The 26,684-nt window shown below is 42.9% G+C and overlaps 1 protein-coding gene across 6 annotated transcripts in view; it reads right to left on the reverse strand.

The window, feature by feature from the left end:
- The window catches only part of EHBP1 (EH domain binding protein 1), a 1,903,610-nt gene that overhangs the window by 1,336,984 nt on the left and 539,942 nt on the right, over positions 1–26,684 (reverse strand). For all 6 annotated transcript variants that reach the window (XM_086927633.1, XM_086927634.1, XM_086927631.1 and 3 more), the window contains exon 5: positions 19,039–19,220. In XM_086927633.1, coding sequence (XP_086783759.1) covers positions 19,039–19,220 — 182 coding nt within the window. The remainder of the gene's footprint in view (positions 1–19,038; positions 19,221–26,684) is intronic.

Consider the following 26,684-nt stretch of genomic DNA (forward strand, 5'->3'; position numbering starts at 1 on the left):
CACCAACTGATCCGATCCACCAAGAAATCAGCTCTCAAGGACCGACTCGACAACAACGCCCAAAACAGCAAAGAACTATTCAACATCGTCAAAGAATTTACCAACCCCACCGCCGGCACCAACAACATCACTCCCTCCCAAGCCCTCTGCGACTCTCTATCCTCCTTCTTCCACAACAAAATCGCCGACATACATAACAGCTTTGAAAACCGGTCCGAAGAACAACCCTCTCCTCCCACCTCCGAACCAAAACAGCACTCTCACAACCTTTGCACCTGGAACCCAATCTCTACTGAAGACACCATCCGTCTGATGAACTCCATCCACTCTGGCTCACCAACTGACCCATGCCCCCACCACATCTTCAACAAAGCTGACTCCATCATCGCACCCCATCTCCGCGATGTCATCAACTGCTCCTTCGACTCCGCCACCTTCCCAGAAAGCTGGAAACATGCCGAACTGAGCGCCCTTCTGAAGAAACCCACAGCGGACCCCTCTGAACTTAAGAACTTCCCCCCCATCTCACTCCTCCCCTTCCCGGCCAAAGTCATCGAGAAAGCCGTCAATAATCAGCTCGCCGCCTTCCTCGAATCCAACAACTCCCTCGACCCCTCACAGTCCAGCTTCCGAGCCAAACACAGCACCGAAACCGCCCTCATCGCAGCCACAGACGACATCCGAAAACTACTGGACAACGGAGAAACAGTCGCCCTCATCCTACTCGACCTCTCCGCCGCCTTCGACACAGTATGCCATAGCACACTCATACAACGCCTCAACAACGTTGGAATACAAGGAAAAGCCTTGGATTGGATCATCTCGTTCCTCACCGGAAGAACCCAGAGAGTCCGCCTCCCCCCATTCAAATCGGAGGCCTCCGAAGTAATTTTTGGTGTACTACAAGGATCTTCACTCAGCCCCACCCTCTTCAACGTATACATGAGTCCCCTTGCATCCATCGCGCGCCAACACAACCTCAACATCATCTCCTACGCAGACGACACCCAGCTGATCCTCTCGCTCACCGAAGAACCAATCTACACGAAGGAATGAAAGAAGTAGCCGAATGGATGAAGAACAGCCGTTTAAAACTTAACTCGGACAAAATGGAAGTCCTCATCTTAGGATCATCCCCCTCTGCCTGGGACGACTCATGGTGGCCACCGGCCCTAGGTACAGCACCCATACCTACAGATCACGCACGTAACCTGGGCTTCATCCTAGACTCCTCCCTCTTGATGACCAGACAAATCAACGCGTCTCTTCTTCATGCTTCAACATACTACGCATGCTCAAAAAAATCTTCTGCTGGATTCCCACCGAAACAAGAAAGACAGTCACCCACGCCCTGGTAACCAGCCGACTGGACTATGGAAACACCCTATACGCCGGAATCACAGCCAAACTACAGAAAAAACTCCAGCGCATCCAAAACGCCTCTGCCAGACTCATACTGGACATCCCCCGCCATGCCCACACCTCCGGTCACCTGAGGGATCTTCACTGGCTTCCCGTCAGCAAGAGAATAACGTTACGGCTCCTCACCCACGCACACAAGGCCCTTTACGACCTGAGACCCGAATGTCTCAACACACGACTGTCCTTCTACACACCCACCCGCCAACTTCGATCATCCAACCAAGCCCTCGCCCCAATTCCGCGCATCCACAGATCCACCATGGGAGGAAGATCCTTCTCCTACTTAGCGGCCAAAACCTGGAACTCTCTCCCCATTCACCTCCGACTCACACAGAACCACCTCTCCTTCAGAAAACAACTTAAAAGCTGGCTATTCGATAAGTGAAGCACCCACCCTCCCTCAAGCGCCTTGAGACCCTCTAGGTGAGTAGCGCGCTATACAAATTCCTGAACTTGAACTTGAACTTGTTTAATAGGTGCCCAAAACCAATATTGTCCTCTGGTGGAGAAGGTTTGGATGGGTATGTATGTGGGTCAGGAATATCTGGCACATCTTGTGGGTTTGGGTACTCCCAGTGTGGATCATCACTAGGGTAGGGGAAAGGCTCGTCTGGGTCTACCCGCCTCCTATGCTGTATTCATCATCATTTTGAGGTGTATGTGAAGAATGATGAGGAGAATTATCTGGAGAATTTATAGGTGAGATATTAAGAGGAATAGGAGACGAAGGAAAGGAAAGTATAGGAGAAGAAGGGTGCATAGGGGATGTGGCACTATCCTTCTTGACAGGCACTGCAGGTGTAGGTGCTGTGTCTGACTTCCTCTTCCTCTGTGGTGTTATAGATACATGACCAGTCTTTGGATCAAAGTAAATTTTCTTTTGTAGAGGATCAGGTTGGAAAAGCTCCTCTTCCTGTGGAACCGTTGCCGGCGCCGATTTATTCGGTTCCGGGCGTGGTTTTTCCTTGTCATCAGCCTTAGGAGCTGTAATAGGGTCCTTTGGCTTCGGTTTCGGCATCAAAGGTATTGTTTTCGGGGCCGAAGGCTGTTTCGAGGGCTTGATGGCGTCGGAAACAGGCTTTGTCGGTTTCGATACCGAAGGTATTGGCTTTGGGGTCATAGCTGGTTTGGTCGACTTCGAGGCTTCCGAAACGGGCTTCATGTTTTTGTCTTTTGAAGTCAACGGTTTTGGAACCGGGGCTTCTTTCGGTCTTGGTGCCGAGAGGGGTTGGTGGGATCGGCACGTGCGGTTTGCTCGGTAAGGAGCTACCGGAAGGCTTAATTATTTTCTTCTGAGCCGGGCTCGATAGCGGGGCTTTCGAAGTGTCTTTTCGGTCGCGACCGGGCCACATGGGCAGAGTGTTGACCCTTGCCTTCGATTTTGATGGGGATGGGTCAGGGGCAGTAGTACTTACGCATTGACCCGAAGGTATGGAGTCATCGGAGTCATCTGCCTCAGACAAGATTTGTAGATCGTCAGAATCCTCCTCTGGAACGAGCGGAACCTCTTCCTCGTCGAAGATCTCCACCGGTTACGGCGCTGATCTTTGCATGTCGTGTTGATGGGCCCTTCGATCTCGTACAGTCTTCTTGGATCGAAAAGATGCACAGGCTGTGCAGCTTGACTCGTCATGTTCTGGTGATAAGAACAGGTTACAGACCTTGTGGTGGTCACTGTGTGGAAACTTTGCTTCACACTCGGGGCATTTTTTGAATGGCGTCCTTTCCATGAGGTGCAGGCCTCACGGCGTGGATAGGCCCAACGGCCCGCGTCGACGACCGGAATAGAGTAGATGAGTCGAGTCGATGTTGTTGTTGATCTCGAAGTGGTTTATAAAGTTTTTTCGCATCAAACTACCGTTCAAGGTAGATTTCGAACCGGAGCGGAAAAGTTACATCTGAAACCCAGTGGTGGAAAAAAACAATCTAAGGATGGAGCTTATGCCCATGCGCACTATCGTCCAAGGGAGGAGTCACCTATCTCGTGACTACAAAGACTTCTTCCAAGACGACAACAACATGCAGTCATCCAAGCCCAACACCAGGAGGCGATCTAATGCTAAGTGTACAATCAGCAGCTCATATGCCTCAAACATATTGTTAGTTAAAGCCTTTGAATTTGGTGGTGCTGGTGAAATAAAAGGAGAAGTATAATCTTTGCCTCCGTGTTTTAAAGGAAGCATAGACAATTTGAATAATATTTGAAGAATAATTACCATTTAAAAAAATTCAATTTTCTCCTCCCAATTGAAGTACACAAATTAGCATCTTCGGTTTTATTAATAACAATGGCCAAGTATCATTTTCTTTAGTTTCATTAATAATAAAATCACATTTGAGTTAAATAGTTTCCTGAATAGAATTTGTAAGAAGAATTCCAAGCTGTCTGATTTTACCTCAACACCAAATTATATTAGTATTGATAAGCCTACCCAGTGACAAAGAACATTTATGTAGAAAAAAAACAGTTCTTTTAACATTAAGGATTTACCAAGAAACCTTAACATGGCTGATTATTAGAGTTGGATATTCAGAAAAGAATATCAAGATCACTTATAAATAATAGAACTACATTCCTCCTACATAAGGATTTATTCTCTTGAGTTAAAGAGTAAATAAAGGTTCAATTACAAGCAAAAAAATAAGACTGGATGGAGGACAATCCTGTCTACTTTCTCTAGTTAAGTTATATAAAGAAAAGGACCTTCAATTTATAAACAAAGGCTGAAAATAGCGTATTTCAAAACTTTATAAAAATATGACCAACATGAAAAAAACTTCAAATAAGAATTGCCAATTAATTTTATCAAATGCTTTTTCTGCCACAAGTGCTATCAAACAAGGGGGTGTAAAGGAAAAGGGGTAGGTGCTAATACATTATAAATGTGCCTGATATTGTTTACCAACAGTCTACTTTGCATGAATCCAGAATTGACTAGATAGCTGAAGCTATTCAATAGTCTTAGTAGCCCATTTAACAATAGATCTTACAATCTTGATTGGAATCGACAGATCAATAATCTTTCTCAGGTTTGTGTTAAACAATTATTCTTATTAATACTCAGATCATAAACATTTTTGACCATTTTGACCATTACATAATGAGAAGTATGGCATCAATAGAGCAGAAAAAGTGCAATATTCTGCTGTTAAGGTATCAGGTGAGAGAATAGGAGTTTTAATGTCATTGATTTTCAAAAGTGCTCAAGCGATTATCATTTTGAGAGAGAACAAGTACAATGCAAGATTTCAAAACATCTTTTTAATTCCTACTAATGTCATCTAGTTTATTATATAAATTAGAGTAAACATTTGAAATTCATCATCAATGCTTATAAACAACTGTAACACATTTCTATCTCCACAGATGGCATGAATTGTGTTTCTTATTTGTTTTTATGTGTTTTATTCCAGTCATTCTGCCTCAACATCCTGGTGGGACACCAGTCCCAGGCTATATTCTCCACTGATTCTCTTGCCGCCAGACCGCAGTACACACTGGAGGGACCGCACGTCCCAGGGTGCAACCTGCTTCTCTCCCATTGCCACTGACGTGGGAGGTGTGGGGGGCCTACATCACCCTTTATGAGCTGCCTCATTCCCCGTGGCGTGGGGCGCTCTTCTTGCCGGTTCTGCTGGGGGCACCATCCATATTGCCTCAACATGCTGGTGGGACACCAGTCCCAGGCTGCAATCTCCGCTGCTTCCCTTGCTGCCAGACAGCAGCACACCCTGGTGGGACCACAGGTTCCCGGGTGCAACTTGCTTCTCTCCCGTTGCTGCTGACAAGGAGGGGGCGCATAAATCATGCTTAAAGCGCTGCCTCATCCCCCGAGGTGTGGGACACACCCGGGCCAATGGTGGTCCCATCTTCACCATTCTGTGCCTGATCATGGCTGGGCTGGGCAAGGGCCATTCTCTTGGCCCCTTGTTAGCCGGCTGTCAGCTGTGGGAGCTGCCTTCATTATTGTCAATATAGAAAACAGTGGTCCTGGTTAAGTTACAATTTATATGCAATGTTCAGTATCTAACGCATCTAAATAACACCCACCATAGATTCATTTATCATACTTAAGACAGTAGAAATAATATGTATACATTTAGACCAAGTGTATATTTTGTATGCATTTATTTATGCATAGTTCATATTGACGCAATATTACTTTTGCGAGCTTTGAGCTTATATCCAAGAACATGAATAACACATAAAAACTAAAATGCAATTATATAGTCATTACATTTCAATGTGCTCTCAGAAGAAAAGGAAGGGGAAATGTGCAAGTTGTGAGGGACCGGGTAAAGGTGGTGTGACTGGTTCAAGAACATCACGTAGAAATCAAGATGCCTTTACAATCATTATGTACATGGTTCCAAAAATGCATCTGACATAGGTTAAAATTCATTAATTTCTTTATATCCTATGTTGTGCTAGAGTAGCGCGGTCTACGTTTCGACCCCCAAAGAACGCTGTACGGGTGACTGTTGCCTCATGATGGGGTCTTCATCAGGACTGAGACTTGTGAGAGCCTACAAAAATAATAAGGGAATCCATTACCTATTTAAAGTGGATAGGTGGGTGGGCTAAGTTCAGTAAGTATTTAGTAACGAATTACTTGGTATTTACATACATCATCAAGACGGTAGGAATCTTTGCCGTCTGGGAGTGGGCCTGGTGGCGCTCCTGGGAAATCTGTAAGGAAATTAATGAAGACTGAAAATCAGTCACTAGCTAGCTAAGGCTGCTAGATAAAGAAAGGCTCATGGCTGAAAGGGGAACTTACTTGCGGAACTGCTCCTGAAAAATATAGGCAGGTTGCTCCAGGCTTACGTCCTGTTATTCTTTGTTGTTAGGCGCGCTGTGTGGAAAGACATTCGAAGAATGAATATCCACACTGTTTGTTGACTATTGTTCATTCACAAGAAAAGACAAATGGCAATTAACTGCCCTGGGAATACGCTCAAGGGCGTTGGATTAGTGAGAAACCTTGTTTAAAAACCAAATGATTACAGAGCGCCTGGACGCGCTGAGTACATGTGAATTAAAAACGGGCCAGATTCAGTTTAAGGAAAAGACACGAAAGTGTCGTCTAGTATTTGTAAAAAGGAGTGAACGATTTATTATCAGGCGTGCACGCTGGTATTTCAATAATCAGAGGCGGATGGCAGCATGACTTACTTAAAACGTGCCGTCCCTGGTCCGATCTCTGGGGTTCTGGGCTGGAAATGAGCAACTCGCGGTGCAGCCGCTGGATGACAATCAAGTTGGAGGCTCGACTTCAAAGGGCCAATCATTACAGAGACGGGGCATGAAATGCCGGGCTTTTCTAACGCGTCCTGCGTGAGGGAGGGACTCTCTACAAAGAGCATTATGTAGAGCGAAGGGCGAAGGGGGAAAGTCTGCAAAGTGTCTCTTTTAAAAGCGGTGGAAGTACTACCGTGGTGAACACCCATATTGACAAATGGGTGTATGCAAACCCGGGCTGATTTCAATGTGACTGCATTTGTAAATCAACTACAAATAATGCATTAGTTAATAACAGGAAGCAGGATTAACACAAATCAAAATTATACATGTGAAAACTATTGTTCATTGTTAAATGGCATTCAGAACACAGTAAAAATATCTTTCTTCCCATTAGATGGTGTAAGCTAATGTTAATATTCTAAGTTGCCACTAAATGCTGTCCCAGTGTTAGCAGCCACTTTGAATTGTATCAATTTATCATATGCAGAGACAGAGTCTATGGCCATGGGGTCCCATAGCGGAACATGGTTGGTTACTCGGGATATTTTGGCATAAGGCAGGAGATTAGTCTGGGTTTAGTCCGGCCATTTGTGCATAGTTGGCATCCATTTCATTGAGTCCATGGCTCACCGTTTTAAATAGGTACATCCATTTACATTCTCTAATGTTCATTATAGAGTTCACATTCCCCCCACGTGGTCCCAGGGAGATTTTTTCCAGGACTAACCATCTCATTGATTCTGGGGTGTGGTTATGTTCCTTGAAGTGTTCCACAAGAGGTGCCCCAACTGTAGAGCATCGGATTCTGCTGGAGTGCTGAAAGATTCGATTCTTTACTTTCTGTTTGGTCTGGCCGACGTACATCAAATTTCAGGGGCACAGAATGGCGTAAATAACTCCACTTGTGTTACAATTCGTGAAAGATTTGAGATCTATGGTCAGATCGTTGTACATCAGTTGTTTAGTTTCCCAGCATGTGGTACATGCCTTGCATGTTGTACATTTGAAATGGCCCACCACATCGGGAAGGTTCCACATCCTTTGTATGGTAGGAGCTGCAGGACTATCCAACATTGAACGTACTACATAGTCCTTTATGCTTTCAGCTTTTTTAAAGGCATGCATCGGAGGGTCCGGGCTGTCTAGAGTGTCTGCAATAAGGTTCCAATGTTGGTTCACTACTTTACGTATTGCATTGCTCTTAGTGCAAAATGTAGTCACACAGATCATCCGTGATTTTAAGGGGTTACGTATCTTGGGTGTCAAGAGGGATGATCGGTCTTGGTACCAAGCTCTTTTACGTGATCTTTTTACTAGACGTTGTGGATATCCCCTATCCACAAGACGGTTGATTAGATCGTCTGATTCCTTAAAGAAGTCTTCTTTGTGGGAACAATTCCTCCGGAGGCGGAGGAATTGACCAAATGGTAAATTGTCTCTCAGGGCCCTTGTATGGTGACTGGTATACCTCAAAAGTGAATTCCGCTCAGATGGTTTCCTGAAGAGGGTTGTATAAAGATGATCCTTGTCCACTTTGATGGTAATATCGAGGAAGTCGATAGACTCTGTACTTGACGTCATGGTGAACTTTATGTCTTCTGACTGGGTATTCAGCCATGCTAGAAATGCATGTAGAGAGCCTTCATCGCCTGTCCAAATCATCAGGACATCATCAATATATCGATGCCAGGTGGAGATCATATCACGGTAAGGGTTGGTTGCTGCCAATATACAGTCTTGTTCATACTCAGACATATACAGAATTGCCAGGTCCGGTGCAAATGCAGCACCCATAGCAACTCCCTTGCTCTGGATGAAGAATTTGCTTTGAAAGATGAAGAAGTTTTTGGTCATTGCAATTTCCAGTAGGTCCACTATAAATTCTGTAGGGACTGTGACCGGTTGTTCGCGTCTTTCAAGAACTCTCTTAATACAGTTTAATGCAGGTCTCTGAGGTATGCTGGTGTAGAGTGAAATAATATCCATCGTCACCAGAATTTGATTGGTCTTGTCGAAGGGTATTTGATCTATGAAATTAATCACTTGCATAGTATCTCTGAGGTAAGTAGGGGTGGACTCAGCAAGTGGCTTTAGAAAAACATCAACATATTTACATAGTGGTTCTAGAAGCGATCCGCATCCAGAAATGATAGGGCGTCCAGGTGGTTTGAGTGGGTCCTTGTGGACTTTAGGTAGTACATAAATTGTGGGTGTCCTTGGTTGTTCCACGTTGAGGTATAATAGTTCTTTGTTCGTAATAAACCCTAAGTCAAGGGCTTGTTTGGTAAGTGTTTGAATCTCCTTTCTGATTCCCGGGGTCGGGTCACCCATCACTGGTCTGTAGCTGATGCCATCCATCAGTTGGGAGTGGATTTCTGATTTGTAATCCTCTGTGTTGAGCATGACAATGGATCCCCCCTTGTCTGCTGGCTTGATTAATATGGACTTGTTATTCTTGAGGGAGTCCAACGCTGTCTTTTCACCTGCTGTGATGTTGTATTTCACATATGACTTTTCATTTAATACCTTAAGGACATCCCTTAACCTATGTCAGATGCATTTTTGGAACCATGTACATAATGATTGTAAAGGCATCTTGATTTCTACGTGATGTTCTTGAACCAGTCACACCACCTTTACCCGGTCCCTCACAACTTGCACATTTCCCCTTCCTTTTCTTCTGAGAGCACATTGAAATGTAATGACTATATAATTGCATTTTAGTTTTTATGTGTTATTCATGTTCTTGGATATAAGCTCAAAGCTCGCAAAAGTAATATTGCGTCAATATGAACTATGCATAAATAAATGCATACAAAATATACACTTGGTCTAAATGTATACATATTATTTCTACTGTCTTAAGTATGATAAATGAATCTATGGTGGGTGTTATTTAGATGCGTTAGATACTGAACATTGCATATAAATTGTAACTTAACCAGGACCACTGTTTTCTATATTGACATTCGGACCCAGGTCCTGGAGTTTGTAGGGTTAACCCCTTTTTCACTCCTGCCTTCATTATTGTAACATCTGCACAGAGCCTAAGGATTTGGTTTGTGGCAAACGAATGTACGTAGTTACAACGCATGTTGTAACAACGCATGCCTTTACCACGCAAGTCTTACAACGCAAGTCGTTACAACGACTTGCGTTGGAGGGCGTGGATTTAGGAATCTTATAATTTTATATTCCAACACCAGTTCCCGTAACAGTAGAGAAGGTGTTGGAATATAAAATTGCAAGATTCCTTATCCCACAGCTCCATCCAGCGCAAGTCGTAGTAACGACTTGCGTTGTAATAGCTGCGGGGTAAAGGCACTGCGGTGTAAAAACCGCGTCGTAAACGATGTTCCCCGTGGCCAACCATTGTTAAAAGAACACCCATGTGAGTACCTGCCCAGCATTCTGGGACATTGCTATTTCATTATCCCTTGGATAGGAGGTGGGTTCAGTAACTAAGGGTGATATGGGGAAGAGGAAAGCAGCACCCACAAGCTCCGCGCACGGTTCAAACCATGGAACTAATGAGTCTTATTTGGTTAAAGCAGTGGGTGCAATCACAAAAGAACTAAATAGGGCGGAGAGGTGACTTTCTCTGGACAAGGCAGGTGGAGTGCCATCTACCCATGGTGAGATCTTGGGATCAGATAATGAAAATTTGTTGGTTGGAGCAACGGGACAAGTCCAAGAGGGTTCAGGGGCCTCTAGCCCAAATCAGAGTAATATCACTCGTGGGCATAACACACACAACAGGGGCTTGATTGCATCCACTCATAATGTAGAATTGATGACGCCCCTGCACCCAAGATGTTGCAGAGAATGACCAGGAAAACTGATCCTGCAAAGAAACGGGGTGGGCACAGCTAACTTGGAAATTAAGGAAATTGATGAACTGTGGGCTCCCTTGAAACAACAAATTTTGGGGAAGTAATGACTGATTTACTGACTATTTTATGTAACAAAATCACTAAAGTCCTGGATGAAACCAGAGCCACACTTGATAAAGTTGATAATGCATTGGCCCCCTTTATTCAGGTGTCTCAGACAGCGGTTTTGCAGCAACAGACTGCTTGGAATTTTTGGTTCTGTATACAATCATGAACTACTGTATTGTAATTGAAAGAAATTTGTATCATACTTCACTTTTTTTTGTATTTTATGTATGTGTAATATAATATTTCTATGAAAGTTTATTTATTTGATATTTAAAGAAGAAAAAAAGGCAATGAATTCATGAAAAATTAAAAAAAATAATGCAATAAAACAGAAAGTGAAAATACATAGAAGGTCATCATGTGGTATGAATCATACAATTATTTAACATCTAATTGATGACTTGAACCATGCACAAAACCCGGTGCTGATCTTTTGTTTCTAAAAAATAGTTTCCTTATCAGGGTTTATCCTTTGAGGTAGGGGCCCCTTTCTTCCTTACACAGCAACAGACTGCTCAACCAATAAATCCCCCTGTAGGGGCCCCAATCGCTACTTAGAGCCCCTCCCCCACCCAGCTATCCCTAGTGCACAAGGGTCTGGGGTACAAGCTTCTGACCCTATGATTAACCATCCTCTCCACTTTTCAACTCGCAGTAGTGGTCTGATCCAGTGGGGTTACCAGCCACAGCAACGGTTATCTAACTTAGATAGTTCACCTGCACAAACAGCTTTGATTTACCAGTAATAGACCTCCCTCCAGCTCGTTGCCCTTATAATGTGGTTCTGGTAGGGGTACCATGCCTGAATAACTCCAATGATGAGTCTACTGACCAACTGATATCATCATGCTCAGATACCCAGAACTGGTCCACAAGATACTGTATCGCACCTCTCAATCATTCCCAGTTGACTCGGGGATAAAACCACTTCCATTGAGATTTTTTTATAGACCATCCTGTAGCGCCATATCTCTCCATTATCCAGTAGGTCAGGAAGGGTGCCCCCTCTCTTGTGGGGGACTTCCGTCCTCATTTAATCAATTTACCCCCTTGGGAGACCTTAACGATATAGACTGACAACAAGAGGGAGGGGGTATCGGTATCAGTGAAGACATTGACCTCCCTGCTGGGTGTCCTGTGACTGATGAGACTTATCTTGCAATAATAACAGGCCCCAGTCCGGGACATAGGGACCAAAGTATTACAGAGACTGGTAGCCCAGGGAAGGTCGCCTTCGCCCCCTCTTTCAATCAGATTGGGGTTGGGGGGGGGGGGGGGGGGGGGGGGTGATTTAAACATCGTGTCTTGGAATGTTGCAGGTTTAGCTAGAAAATTCCAGGATGAGCAGTGGCTCCAATTTATCAGGCACTGCCACATAATATGCATCCAGGAAACATGGGAGTCAGTAATATATTTTTTGTAGAAGGTTATAAAACGCTTTTCTGCCCGGCAGAAAGTTCTAGATCTGGGAAGGCGGGGGGGGGGGGGAGTTTAATCCTCTTTATTGATCTTAGGATGCACTGCATGATGAAGCTCTAATGTGAGATTCTAAAGTTGCACAATGGCTCACAATAAGGAGCAAATCGTATCGATATGTTCTAATTAATTTTTATAATGCAAAACAACAGCCACAAGCGTCGGCAAGCTTTGTTGAGTTAAGTGGACGCCTGGAGCAAATTTAGGGGGGGAAGACTTGCCCCAGATCCAATTAATTTTAGTGGGAGATTTTAATTGTCATTTATGTGTCAACTTAGCAGTGAGCCATAGAGAGTGGTCCACTTGTACAATTAGTGAGGGATTACAAATGGAACACACCCCGGAAGGGCGGGATTTGAATGCCCTACTAAACACTCATGGCCTAGCACACACTCTGTAGCTGCTTGCCATCACCCTTGATTCACCTGTGCCTCCGACACATAACGGCAGAGGTTCCTCTACATTTATTGATTTTATTTTTGTGTCAGTTGCACTGAGGAGGTTTATATCCTTTTTAATATACATCACAGCCCATTCAGTGACCACAATCATGTGATCATCTCACTTGCTGCCCCTTGGAATCTGCCCATAACACAAAGGATAACTGGAAGAATGATTTCTGCTACTGATCAAGGATGGCGGTTAAGGTGGTCACAGGTCGATGCTACTGCTCTTAATAAATCTTTGTTTAGCACAAGTAAGCAGGAGATCTTGACCTGTTTGGACCAAAAAAAAGCTCAAGGGGAAGAAACTATTCAAGCTTTTATTGCGATCGCACAAACAGTAGCTGGTTTGCTAGCAGTCCCAATATCTTCCATCTGTGCGGAAGCCCCAAGATGGTTTGATGGGGAGTGCTCCCGGACCCTAAGAGATCTTAAGGAGGCCCTAAAACAGTCCCAGAGAGATAGGTGCTGGGTGGCGGCCTGCCGTGGTAACTACAAGCAGATCGCCAAGAGGCAGAAGCATCTACTGCAAAAAATTGTTTGGGATGACCTAATAGAGGCATGTGAGCAAAAGGATTATACCCGCTTTTGGAGTCTTATTTAAAAAATAAATCAGGGCTAAGTCACAACATCTTACCTGAGCTATGGCAGACTCATTGTGAGGCAGTTTATAATCAGCCACAGTGAGCTACCATCACAGGAACTGAACTCTTAACACAGATCTGAACCGATTGCCTTTACATTGGAGGAGGTTAGATTGGGAATCGAGGGATTGTCCCGGAACAAGGAGCCTGGACCCGATGGAATCCCTCAAGACCTTTTCCGTTATAATACAGAGTTATGGGCTCCACTCCTTGTCAGGGTTTTCACTGCGGCAGCAGCAACAGCAATGCCCGTGTCATGGTCCACTACTACCAAAGTACAGATCTTTAAGAAGAGTAACAGGAACAGTTCACATTGTTACCGCCCGATATCCCTCATTGATGTTACAGTGAAAGTGTTGGGGTGGGTTTTACTGAACAGGCTGTCTGTATGTGCGGATTCCAACCAAATAATATAGGAAGTACAATATGGGTTCCGGGCTGCTAAATTCACCACAGATCAGTGCTTCAACCTTTATCTTGTAATTGTGAAATATACAATAGCAAAATCATGGGCGAGGTTTCTGGGTTTATGGACCTCACTGCGGCCTTCGACCGAGTGAACAGTAGCAAACTTTGTAAATTGCTTGGGGATCTTGGGGTTGATCTGGCGAAAATTAATATACCTACCTTTTAATACCACTTCTGCAATTAGATACACACAAGACAGGAGTACCACTGATCATTTTAAATGCTCAAGTGGGGTCAGACAGGGAAGTATATTAGTGCCTTTTTTATTTACATTATACATCAACGGTCTTGACTCTGCCCTGATGGCCCTACAGGCTGATACCCCAAGGATAGGCACAAGACCAGTTTCCGTCCTGTTATATGCAGATAATGCGGTACTCCTTGCACGCACGCCGAAGGGCTTGCAGCTTTTACTTGATGGGTTTGTGTCCTTTATGAACAAGATAGAAATGTCACCTAATCTAACCAAATCCTACATTATGGAAATTGGCAAGCAGAGCAGGAGGCCTAACAGTTAAAAGGTAAGCATACATAGTTTAGCGAAAGCCACAGCCTTTTCCTAACTGGGCCTTTTTTGATGAGAAACTAAGTTTTTAAATATTCATTAGATGAGAAGCTTTTAGAAATGACTATGTCACTGGGAATTATGTGCACAGGTTGGGCGCCTGGTCACCGGGGATAATTTAAAAACTATATAAGTCCTTTTGTATCTCTAGAGCATTGTATGGCAGTGAGGTATGGGGGTACATGGCAGCTAATAAAGAAAACAAATATCTTAGGCGGATTTTGAAAGTCCCTCCGAGCACTCCCTTGTACTCTGTACATGAGGAATTGGGGTCTAAGTATATTACGGCTATGGTGGCTGTCAAACCCTTGCTTTGATGGCTGAAGATCTGGTTTAATGAGGAGGAAGATTTGAACAGATTAGTAATCCAGGACTGCCTCTCTCTTGATAATGCCTTAGAATTTCCATGGCTAAAATATGTTAAGGATACTTTCACTGTATTAGGAAGAGAAGATTTGTTAACTTGTCATGATAAGGTAGAACCCCAAGATACGGTTATCATCAAAGAATTGTTTTTTTAAATATGTTAACAGCATATCGAGATGACATGATGTTAAGAAAACCCACGGTCAGAGCGCACATTTTAGTAAAGTCTGGACAGGGTATGGAACACTACCAATCTCTCCTAATAAGTGCACAAGACAGATTTTTTATTACACATTTTAGATTGAGATTGAATCTATATAATTATTTACTAGCTTCACCTACTAGTTTTGACTTACACATAGAAGACAGATAGGCTTGTGGCTGCGCCAACTGATCTCTATAGGACACCCTTCATTTTGTCTTACTCTGTAAATATTACTCATACCCCAGATGTTAAAATGTAAAATCTGATTCTCTCGTTTTTTGATTAAGCTATGCCTCATCCATTTTTCACCCCTGCCCTGCTTCCTGTCCGGCTCTATCCTTGACACTGCAGCTGTATAAACATGAGTAAAGAATCTAGATTGGGGCATTGTAGGCTGCGTACACATGCAGAGTCAGTGCAAAAGAACAGCTGGCATCTGCTCAAGGGTTTTCAGACAATGGTTAATCCTCAAGTAAAGTTTACTCAGATAGCATATCTTGTTCGTCAGCCTTAGGACCTAGAAATTGCACAAGACACTGAGGCTGTTGACTCTTGCCGTTACCTCATTTGTGTGCTTTTCCTAAGGCTCTATTTACCTCTGGGTGTCCCATGTTTGTGATCTCTTGCTATAAAAACCCATGTAACCCATCGTTCAGTGTGCTTCTCCCAGAGTATCTCTATGGTGCTTGTGGGATTGGCTCCCATTCATGAATGCTAAATAAATGATCCATGGTACTTCACTCCAGTGTCGATTCCTCCTTACTTGTTAAGAACCCGTGGACTAAAGGGTGACCCTACACCACTGCATTATTAATAGTTTACTTCCACACAGACGACTGTTCCTCAAAGGGCTTTTAAAAGATCTGAGATTTAGGCAGGCCTTATTGTTTTTACAGCTTTTACCCGATGCTCATACACTTTTTTGTGTTTACAATTTTTTAAGATCGGCTTTGAAGTGAAGAAACACCAGAGGTGACTGATGGCCACTAGAGTACTTGTGAGTTTTGCACACTGTTATGCTGCGTTAAATATAAGCAATAAACAACAGAATGCCAATACTGATAACTTCTTCAGCTTTATTTTTTGATGTGTCACATTGAACCAAAGTGACCACTAGACCTTTTTCTTCTCAGTTTTTGAATCTATCAAAATGTATTGATCCACAAAATCATTTAAATGAATTATTAAAAATCATTGCAATAGTTCTACATACCAAATAAATCCCACACATCACTATTTAACAGCTCTCTCATACTCACCGTCATACCTTAAGCAAACTTACTGTTTTGATAAACACACAATGTTCCACCCTTCTCTCATTCACTCCAGCAGCCAAACAAACATTCTTCCTTTCACAACCCCACACTGTACAAAAACAGCAATTTATTATACATAAAAAAGTTTTTTAGAAACAACAAGATCTAAGGTGCATAAATTTCACAATAACTACCAGAATCAAAGATAATTCCAACACATATAAACACCCAATAGGTCACAAAAAACAGGTCGACGCGTTTCGACCACCCCACTCCAATTAGTGGTGTTCTCCTTAGGACCAAAAGGCTTGATATCTTTAAATATATCAGTAGACGCGTCAACCTGTTTTTCAATTGGCTTGCATAATTTGCACCATGTTGTATCAGATTCAGTTTCACCTACGCTTCTGACCGTGCTAAAACCTGAATCTGAAATCTAAGCTTCAGACTCCACCACTGATCCCCCCCTCCTGAAATCATGACCCATCCCATACATCCTCCCTATCTCCTTCACCTATCTAACGGTCCATATCAGGCATTGCTACCGTAAGTTACTTCCCACGCAACCAGCTCTACCCTCTTCTCTCACTGCATCCCTGCACTATAACCCTCGTCCTTCCTTTTGACCATGTACTCTATCAACCAAGGAAGTGTTCTATAAAGAGCACAAAGAAGGTGAAAGCAGATGACTGGATACATGTTAGAAATTTTCAGCTGCAAATGACACCCGCCAACACCACAAAAGAAAAGCAGTTGACAACTATTATGCAATACAGTTATAGTGTAAATTATCTGTAGGGAAGACGGGAATCCACAGCTAAAGGAAAGAAAGGTGACAGCACAGAAATGGATTCTTTGTCAAAATGTCCACTTTCATCAGTAAAACTGAAGTATATATATATATATATATATATATATATATATATATATATATATATATATATATATATACACATATACACACACACACATATAGATAGATAGATAGATAGATAGATAGATAGATAGATAGATACGCAAAGTAGGACAATTGGAGAGCTGCTATATTGTAGACCTGGACACCAAGATCCCAGGTGGGCTGAATTCTGAAGAGGAGCTAGCTTGGCATCTGGGGGAATAACTTTGTCTAGGATTATCTTTGGACTATCGAATTCCTAAGTGATGACATTGAATGCTCTATTTCACATTGGTTTTAATATGATGACTTCTGAGCCTCCTGCTTTTGGCTCTGCCATAGTTTTTAATTTCACATAACTGTATTGATCACTGTTTTGTTTAATATATTTCTTTGCAATTTTTGGCCTAAGTCTAAGACAATTAACCTGCTCCGATAGGATTGATCAGGCTGGTTTTCTTTTGTTTTGTTCAGGCAACAAAGCAAGCAAGCTGCGACATTGTGAAGAACAACTAACAATTGGACACTTTGGAATGAACTATCAAATTGAGCTTTATTTATCTGTTGTATAATTGTGTCATAATCGTTAATTTTCCCACTTGGGATTTTTAGGATCTGTCAATTTGTGATTTTGATTGTGACAATATGAAGAATAACACACATTTGGACAATTTGATTTGAATAGTCAATGTTGACTTCTTGAGTCTAATAATCTGGACTCAGACAATTTAATTTCTCACTTGGGACTTGAGAATTAATTAACACCCACTGGAGTTTTACTTAATTGTGACATTGTACGATCAGTAATGGTTTTGTTCCATAGTTGGTCCGAACAACCAGGTACACAAACGCACTGCATGTTGGTACATTAATTGGGAGATTGCCACTAGAATATTGGTAGCTCTGGAAGTCTATAATTGACTAAATCAGCGCATCATTATCGTATTAAAAGGCTATGCAGTGAAAGATATATTATTCCGTAGGCCGAATTGCTGATCTCAAGAATATATATTTAAGTTTTTGATGCCTGAAATTACTAAGATGGCTATTTATTTGCCATTTATTGTAACGAAGTGCAACCGGTCTGTCCAAAACAATAACTGTATACCAGCAAAGGTGTGTGATATAAAGGGAACCCCTCTCAAAGATGGCCGCTTTTTGCAATGATGTTGAATGTGAAGTCCTTCACCTATGTTGACACTTTTTTTGTTTGTGACGTCACTTTGAATGAACTTTATTTAATGTAATGTATGTTACATGGGTGTTACCCTTGAGCAAGACGAGCTCTTTGTCGAAACGCGCAGGGTGTGTTTTTCCATCATTTTGGTACACCATGCTGAAACTATGTGTTGAATAAACCCGCTTTTCTGCAAATATAATCCTGGAGTGGTGAGACTTTCTTGGAGTGGAGTGCATCAGCACAAACTGTTTTGCGCTTTGGGAAACTGAAAATTCAACGACAGGGCAACCTCCGACCCTGGGGTTCACCGCTGTCTTGGAGTCCCGGCAACCTCGGAGGAGGTGTGGAACTTACATATATATATATATATATACACACACACACACAATCCTGTAAGTCACTAAGGTAGGACAGTCAAATCATAATTTTCTATACCTAAAAGTTTACAGTGCAAATATTGAGGTGCTCCATGGTGCCATTTTAGCCCCTAAAAATTAAGGAATAGCTTCTCAAATTGCTTTACAGTTTCATCACGGCAAACGCTTTTTTCGCACTTCTATTTTTAAAAACTGATACTATTACATACATGTGAAACAACATAAAACTGAAGAGCACTAAACTGCGTGACGGACGTGAGATGGAATAATTCTAATACTTCACTTGTAACAAATATTTTTCATTCAAAACAAAAGGAAAATGGAGGGCAAGACAGATCAAGAAACCCGCTTGCATTGGAAGACAAAAAGGACATAATGCAGAGAAAATTGTTGTTATCCTGAAGCATGATCTTCATATCTTCACAATCTGAAGAACTGTAGAGTGCTTTACCCAGAATCATTTGGATCTGAAATTTGACTAAAAGTAACAAAGTGTCCCCAAGAAAAAACCGGACACGTCATTAAAAAAAGTTACAAAAACATAATGCAACTTACGTGGCTTTTCCTTCCCGCAGGAAAATGCAAGACAAAGAGAACTGGAGAGTTGAAGTCACAACTTTTTTGGATAAGGGCTTGAATTTTAATTTCACATCGGTCTGGGTGGGCATGGGGCTTGCATATTGCTTCATGTTAATGCTGCTTGTGGCAAGAGCTTTCCTGCGACCAGAGGGGGATTCCTAAAATAAATAATGTACAATAAACATTAGGATTAACAATTAAATTTCCAAATAACCTTGAAGAAACGAATACAATACATACACCCACGATGCATGTTAATTAAACCACATACATTACATACAAGGTCTTCAACCTATATACAATTCTATGTCAGGACCGGAGGTGAGGATTATGCTGATCTCTCTACACTTTATTCAAGAGCATCCTTTTCTAAAACAAAAGAGTCTCTGGGAAAGATACAACAAAAGCAACCACTGAGAGTCCAACGGTAGTCCATATCCATGACCAATCAGTGTCCACATGAGGGTGTAACATTCCTCTCTCTGCTCTGATCACCCTCATTATTCGCTGCTTGCATCCCAGTTAACCCCTTCGGTGCTCATGACGAGCTCAGCTCGTCATGAGGTACACTGCTCGTGTGCTCATGATGAGCTGAGCTCGTCATGACCACACCCATTTCCATTATGCCCAGCACAGGAGAGGAATATCAATAGCAGCGATGGTGTTAACCCCTTAAGTGCTGCCTCGGTGCATTGGCCGACGGCAGGACTACCTCCCCAGTGCTGCGCACGACCATTGGACGTCCATTCAGCACTAGTTCCAATGGACAGCGCAGCACTGGAGAGGAATGTTTAATAGCATCTATGAGGTTAAATGCCCTGAATTCTTTGTTTCTTACTTGGGCTGGTGAGTGTGTACTTTATATTCTTTTTTCTATAAGTAGGCTCTGATTGCTTGCTCATTTATTTAAACTTCATTGTTTAGCGCATACCGCTTGATTTTTCTTGTTGCAGGAGCGTTTCTTGCTCCTTCGCGAGGTTTGATTTAGGTGCTGCGCCACGGTGAGAGTCCTCCGCCCGCTAGGTGGCGCTAAGCTCCAGCACTTCGCGGCTCCCCTGACGCGCGATTCCTGTCAGTTTCAAACCACAGGACTGAGCGCGAGTCGGGAGACGGTACAGCTGCGCGCCTTCGCCTGGGAGACAGACGCCCCGTGAAAGGTTTCTGTATTCCGAACTTTAAACATGTTGAACCTGACTGAGACCAGTCTTGAAAATTGCAGCACCTGGCTGTAATTCTCGGCTTCCCTCGTGTGAGTGGATGCTGCATGAGTAGCTATTGAGGTAGTAATTGGGCAGTGAGGAAGTTTCTGGCTTTTTGTTTTTCCCAGACCATTAAAAGTATGGAAGCCTAAGAAGGAGGATCCTTTAGACTGTCTCCTATGAGATGACGACTTCTACGGCACAGTGGATGCTTCCATTTACCACGGCGTGGATGAAACCATGGCCCACATGGTGGAGCGTCTTGCCTAACTCATTGCCCATGAGTGTTCCAAAAGATGCTAGCGAGCACTTACTGCGCCTGCCCCTCCCCTCGCCACTCAGCCTCCCCCAGACCCAGTAGTCAAGGACACCACCCCAGCAAAACAGCCAAGGGTATTGTGTATCGATTTAGATTCTGTATGAATTTCCCGATTCATGCCCTTATAAAGGTACAATTCACATTGCCCTTATATAGGCATAGAAATCCAGGCCAGTATTTAGGCATAGTCCATGCTACCCAAATACAGGCATGGCTACTTCCATCCGTTCATCTACGTCACAACTAGTCCTTGGAAAACCAGACTCTTAAGCTTTAGGGACTTCCCCTTGCCTGGATATTGATTTCTCCAAGAACTAATTTATTATGCATGAACATCTATCCGTTAGTGGTTCATTCATGATGATCATATGCACGACTTTTACGTCAATAATGGCATTCATAAACGCCTTCAAGGTATAAATATACCTTCACTTGCTATGGCAAAGCACGGTGTGGTTCGGTGCAGTTCGATAACCTACTTGCACGATGCAGCTTGCCACATCAAGTACCGAAGGAAGTCAACCCCCCAGCTGACGCACTGACTAGACGCTGGCCTCCTCCTGTCGAGAATCCAGCTCCAGTGTTTCTGACTCCCCTTGCGGGGCGTTGGGAAATCGAGTCCCGGGAAAGAGATACCTACCTCTCTCATTCTAAGGTATGGAGCCGATTAGAACCTGGAGAACCCTTTGGCAATTCTTGGCAAAACTAAACTTATGCTAAAACAGCACCTACTTCTTCCCTCGTACTAGACTTAGGTTTGGTATGCTGGGATAGGAGTAGTTTAGAAGCACCAGTTGAGTATTTTAACCTGTGTTATTTATGTATGTATTTTTATAAATGTCATAGCAACAGGCCATGCTATTACAGTATTATTTTATATTACTGTTTACGCTGTACGCATTATACTTCGCATTCTGTCTTACGATTGTAGCAGTTCATATCTCTTGCATGAGAAAGAAGACTGTTCAATAAACCCCTTTTATTGAAACGCCTGTCCATCTATTTTGTGCAACTCTGTAGAAACGAAGCATGCATGATTGACTGAGTGAAATAGTTATCTATTGTTTCCACGACTTTGAAGATATTGTTCTGACTCTAAGAGAAACAAAGTTGTCATGTTTATGCGGTTGTCAGAGACTAATCCCTTCTTGTTTATCCGCGAAGTTTCTAGTGACCTCTGAGCTAGCTGGCACACACACACAATTAAGTTTAATATACTCGATAGAGACATATTGACCTTAGTCCTATGTCAAATCTATAGTGTATGTTATTCCAATGTGCAGAGCCTATCAGGGACATAGGAACTACACTACATGGCGCCCAACGGTTTGGTAAGGCACTAATTTATCACTAGATACTGAAGTAACTAAGAACCCTTTTCCTGTAATACTCCAATAGACGTCTGGAGTGGATAAGTGATAATATCCGCCATAGCGGAGTAGGATGGAAAATCCTATATATTAGCTTTTTGGTTTGTTCAACGTTGAAGGATACAGGGTTCCAAAATATTGTGCACCTTATCTTTGTTTCCTTGAAACTTGCTCTGTAGCTTTCATTGAACAATGTCCGAGGACAATAACACCGAAACCGGTGGATCTGCGGCTGATCCAGCCGAAGCAGCCTATAACTTAACAGGTTTCCAGGACACCAATGCGAATGCTGTAATATTTAATCCAAATTTAAGGAAAGCCATCATTATAAAACTTATAAAACATGGCCTATCATCAAGAGGTGGTAGAGCAGTTTTTGTAATAGAGGCACATGAATATCACCGGACAGAGGTATTCTATTAATGGATAGTCTTCCCAGAAGCAAATCCAGTAACACATATGTTTCACTTCTACAAAGAAGATGATCCACTGAATGATTATATTCCTTTCAAGGATATTGAAATTCCACTCACATACCAGGAGCATGAGATCTGGTTTAATGGCGCCCTAAAACATTTAAATCACATTACCAGGCTGGGTCCACTAGGTAGACCAGGAGCAACATGGTCGGCCTTAGCCGGCTACAAACCTGACCCTGACATTGAAGCAATGTCAGATGATGAATTACTTAGAAATATACAAAGATTAACAGAATTATGCAATTGAAACCCCAATTGTCTGAAAGTCCTGAAAAGATCTTTATTAAAAACAATCCTATTCCTTCTAAAAAGAAGTGGGAAAATAGCAAACAAACTTCCAAAGAGAAGTGTTCTCATTCTCGAGGTAGGTCTACTCAAAAGGACCCCTCTGAAAGGAGGTATAACCTCAGGAATATGGATAATTAGAGAAAACCTACTAGATATCAAGATACTGATACACGTTCCTCTCGTACCTTTCAGAATTCATCACAGAAATCCGAAAGAAGAGGACGGTCAGAAAACAAGGAAGAATGTGTGAAGTCCAAAGACGATCAACACTTTCAGAAAAGCACACCGAAACCTCAATTTACCAAAAAGAAGGTAGCAGGTCTAAAAATCAGACATGCCGAGGATCTTGAGGACACAACTCAAGAACGGGGAAGGAGCTCAGATAATGTTGGAAAGCGCAGCAGAAGTAACAATAGCTCGCCAGAACCTGAAGGGACTTCTGGAGACAGCGGACTTGAATGAGGACATTCAAGTTGAAACTGCAGGTACCAGGGTTAGCTCTCCACATAGGTTATATGAAATAACACTATGGATGCCCAAGTTCCCCAAGCCTCAGCAAAATACAAAAATCATGAAGGATGGGATGAGGACTCACCTCATCATGAAATCCAGTTAAAAAAACAACTGACTGCACAAAGGCAGTCCCCAGTTAGGCAAGAAGCTAAAAAACAGGTCAGGGAGATCTTAGATCAACTTGAATACCAAGGGGTGATTAAAACATGCACCTCATCAATGAACAATCCTTTGTTTCCTGTCTCCAAAGCAGACAATACATATTGTCTAGTTTTTGATTACAGACATCTAAACTCTTGTTGCAAAACATTTGCAGTGTAAAATGCACACAGTACAGCATTAATGAATAATATTGTGCGTAAAAAATACAAAACCACATTAGAGATATCAAATGATTTCTTTTGGCAAAACATTGCACCTGAAAACAGGTATCTGAGCGTTCCTTGACCCCACCAGGTAGGTCGCTGTGCCTCCCTGCCCCAGCTGCAGCTGCTGAGAAAGTTTGAGGCCCTCCACCACCCGCAGGCTACCACCATCCATGGTGGCCAGTGGTAGGTCGTAGGTAGGTTTGTTCATCCTCCGCTTTATTGCTTTGATTGTATTGCCTGTATTTTCATTGTTGTGTCTGTGACTGCTGTTGTCTGTATTCCACCGCTGCCTGTACGTGGTCCGAGACCCTTTTTCTTCCCTCTGTTCCCCTCGCTGTCCCTGTGCTCTCTTTGTGCCACTCGTTTTTCCGGTATTTCTGTGCCCTTTTTAGGTTTCGCCTTGCCGAAAGCTGCGCTCTGCGCAGCTTTTCGGCGCAGGCGAAATCTAATGTTAGAAAGAGTGTGGCTTGGAATCCGCCCCTCTGTTCCATTTTCTAGCTCCATAAATGGAGGCTAGCCATTGGAACAGAGATCTGTCCGTCATGGCCGGACCAGATTCGTGAGCGTTCCCGTGATTTCTTCCCTCTCCGCCCCTCTGTGCGCGTCATCTCGGCGGTGGGTGGGTGTTTTTTTTTTCGGGTCGGCCTGTTTTGTTCTTTTTCGAAGTGTCTGTGTTGGAGTTGGCTGCAAGATTTAAGTTTCCACGAAGCGATCAGGTAAGGAGCATTTTCTTTATAAATGTTTTTTCTTTTTGTATATTTACGTATTTTGACGTTTTCGCTCTTAATGTCTTTTTTTTCTGTTTCTTTTGTATGTTTGGCCATGTCGTGTGAGCTGTTATGTACTTTGGATCGTGGCTTGGGAGCTCCGTTGTCCTGGTAAGCTATTTTCTTCTCCATTTCGCTCCTGGCCGTGCCGTGTGAGCTGTTAAGTACTTTGGATCGTGGCTTGGGAGCTCCGTTGTCCCGGTAAGCTATTTTTTCCATTTCGCTCCCAATGTCTTTTTTCGGTTTCCTTCCTAGGTTTGGCCGTCTCGAAGAAGTGTCTGTTGCTGGAGTTGGCGGCAAGATTTAAGTTGCCACGAAGCGATCAGGTAAGGAGCATTTTCTTTATAAATGTTTTTTCCCTTTGTATGTTTACGTATTTTGACGTTTTAGCTATTAATGTCTTTTTTTCTCTGTTTCTTTTGTATGTTTGGCTGTGTCGCGTGAGCTGTTATGTACTTTGGATCGTGGCTTGGGAGCTCCGTTGTCCCGGTAAGCTATTTTCTTCTCCATTTCGCTCCTGGCCGTGTCGTGTGAGCTGTTATGTACTTTGGATCGTGGCTTGGGAGCGCCGTTGTCCCGGTAAGCTATTTTTTCCATTTCGCTCCTAATGTCTTTTTTTGGTTTCCTTTCTAGGTTTGGCCGTCTCGAAGAAGTGTCTGTTGCTGGAGTTGGCTGCAAGATTTAAGTTTCCACGAAGCGATCAGGTAAGGAGCATTTTCTTTATAAATGTGTTTTCCCTTTGTATGTTGACGGTATTTCATGCTGAAACTTAGATGCACTGTATATCCAGGTAAGTGTTATTTTTTCCGCTTTGTACGTTGTGTTTTAACTTCGTATGTTTAACTTTTTGTTCGTGTTCGCTGCTAATATTTATTTTATGTTTAATTTCTAGGTTTGCCCGTCTCCTGTGAGCTGGTATTTCCTGCAGAAACGAAGATGCACTGTACATATAGGTAATTTTTTTTGGGTCTATTTTTCTTTCTTAGCTTATTTTTAGTTGTTTAGGATTTAGTGTTAGTAATTTATTTTTTTGTGGGGGGAAAGGATATTGGTTTGGCTCGATATTTAAAATTAATTGTTTTGACGAAAGTGCTATTGATGAAGTTACGTCCTATGTACATCATTTGAATACAGCTTGGTGGGGCACGCTTCTCCGGTAAGCTCATTTCAAACGGCAGTTGACGATGTATCCCGCTTATCCAGGTAAGTGCCACTCTTCGTTGTTTAGCTCTTTGCAAAATGCTTGCTTTAGGCCGTTTGCACTTAAACTATTTCTTCCTTTTTGCTCCTAATCTCTTTTCTGTTTCCTTTGTAGGTTTGCCCATGTTGTGCGCTTTGGCAGAGGTGCAAGGACCGGCAGGTAAGCCATTTTGTCTTTTTAAGATGTTTAGGAAACGCTTGCTTTAGGTCTTTTAAAAGTAAAGTATTTGATCCTTTTTGCTCCTAATGTCTCTTTTCGTTTTTTTTTCTAGGTTTGCCTGTCACCTGTGAGCTCCGTTGGCCCGCTTTGTACGTTGTGTTTTCACTTTGTATGTTTCGCTTCTAATGTCTTTATTTGTTTCCTTTGTAGGTTTGCCCGTGTTGTGCGCTTTGCCCGTGGTGCAAGGACAGGCAGGTAAGCCATTTTGTCTTTTTGGGGTGTTTCCAAAATGCTTGCTTTAGGCCGTTTGCACGTAAACTATTTCTTCCTTTTCGCTCCTAATCTCTTTTCTGTTTCCTTTCTAGGTTTGCCCGTGTTGTGCGTTTTGGCAGAGGTGCAAGGACCGGCAGGTAAGCCAATTTGTTTTTGGGTTGAACGCTTTGCCCGTGGTGCGAGGACTGGCATGTAAGCCATCTTGTCTTTTTTAGGTGTTGACGATGTATCCCGCTTATCCAGGTAAGTGCCACTCTTCGTTGTTTAGCTCTTTACAAAATGCTTGCTTTAGGCCGTTTGCACGTAAACTATTTCTTCCTTTTCTCTCCTAATCTCTTTTCTGTTTCCTTTGTAGGTTTGCCCGTGTTGTGCGCTTTGCCCGTGGTGCAAGGACCGGCAGGTAAGCCATTTTGTCTTTTTGGGGTGTTTCCAAAATGCCTGCTTTAGGCCGTTTGCATGTAAACTATATCTTCCTTTTCGCTCCTAATCTCTTTTATGTTTCCTTTGTAGGTTTGCCCGTGTTGTGCGCTTTGCCCGTGGTGCAAGGACCGGCAGGTAAGCCATTTTGTCTTTTTGGGGTGTTTCCAAAATGCTTGCTTTAGGCCGTTTGCACGTAAACTATATCTTCCTTTTCGCTCCTAATCTCTTTTATGTTTCCTTTGTAGGTTTGCCCGTGTTGTGCGCTT

This window comes from Lissotriton vulgaris, chromosome 6 (assembly GCF_964263255.1).
Source record: "Lissotriton vulgaris chromosome 6, aLisVul1.2, whole genome shotgun sequence".
NCBI classification, from domain to species: Eukaryota; Metazoa; Chordata; class Amphibia; order Caudata; family Salamandridae; genus Lissotriton; species Lissotriton vulgaris.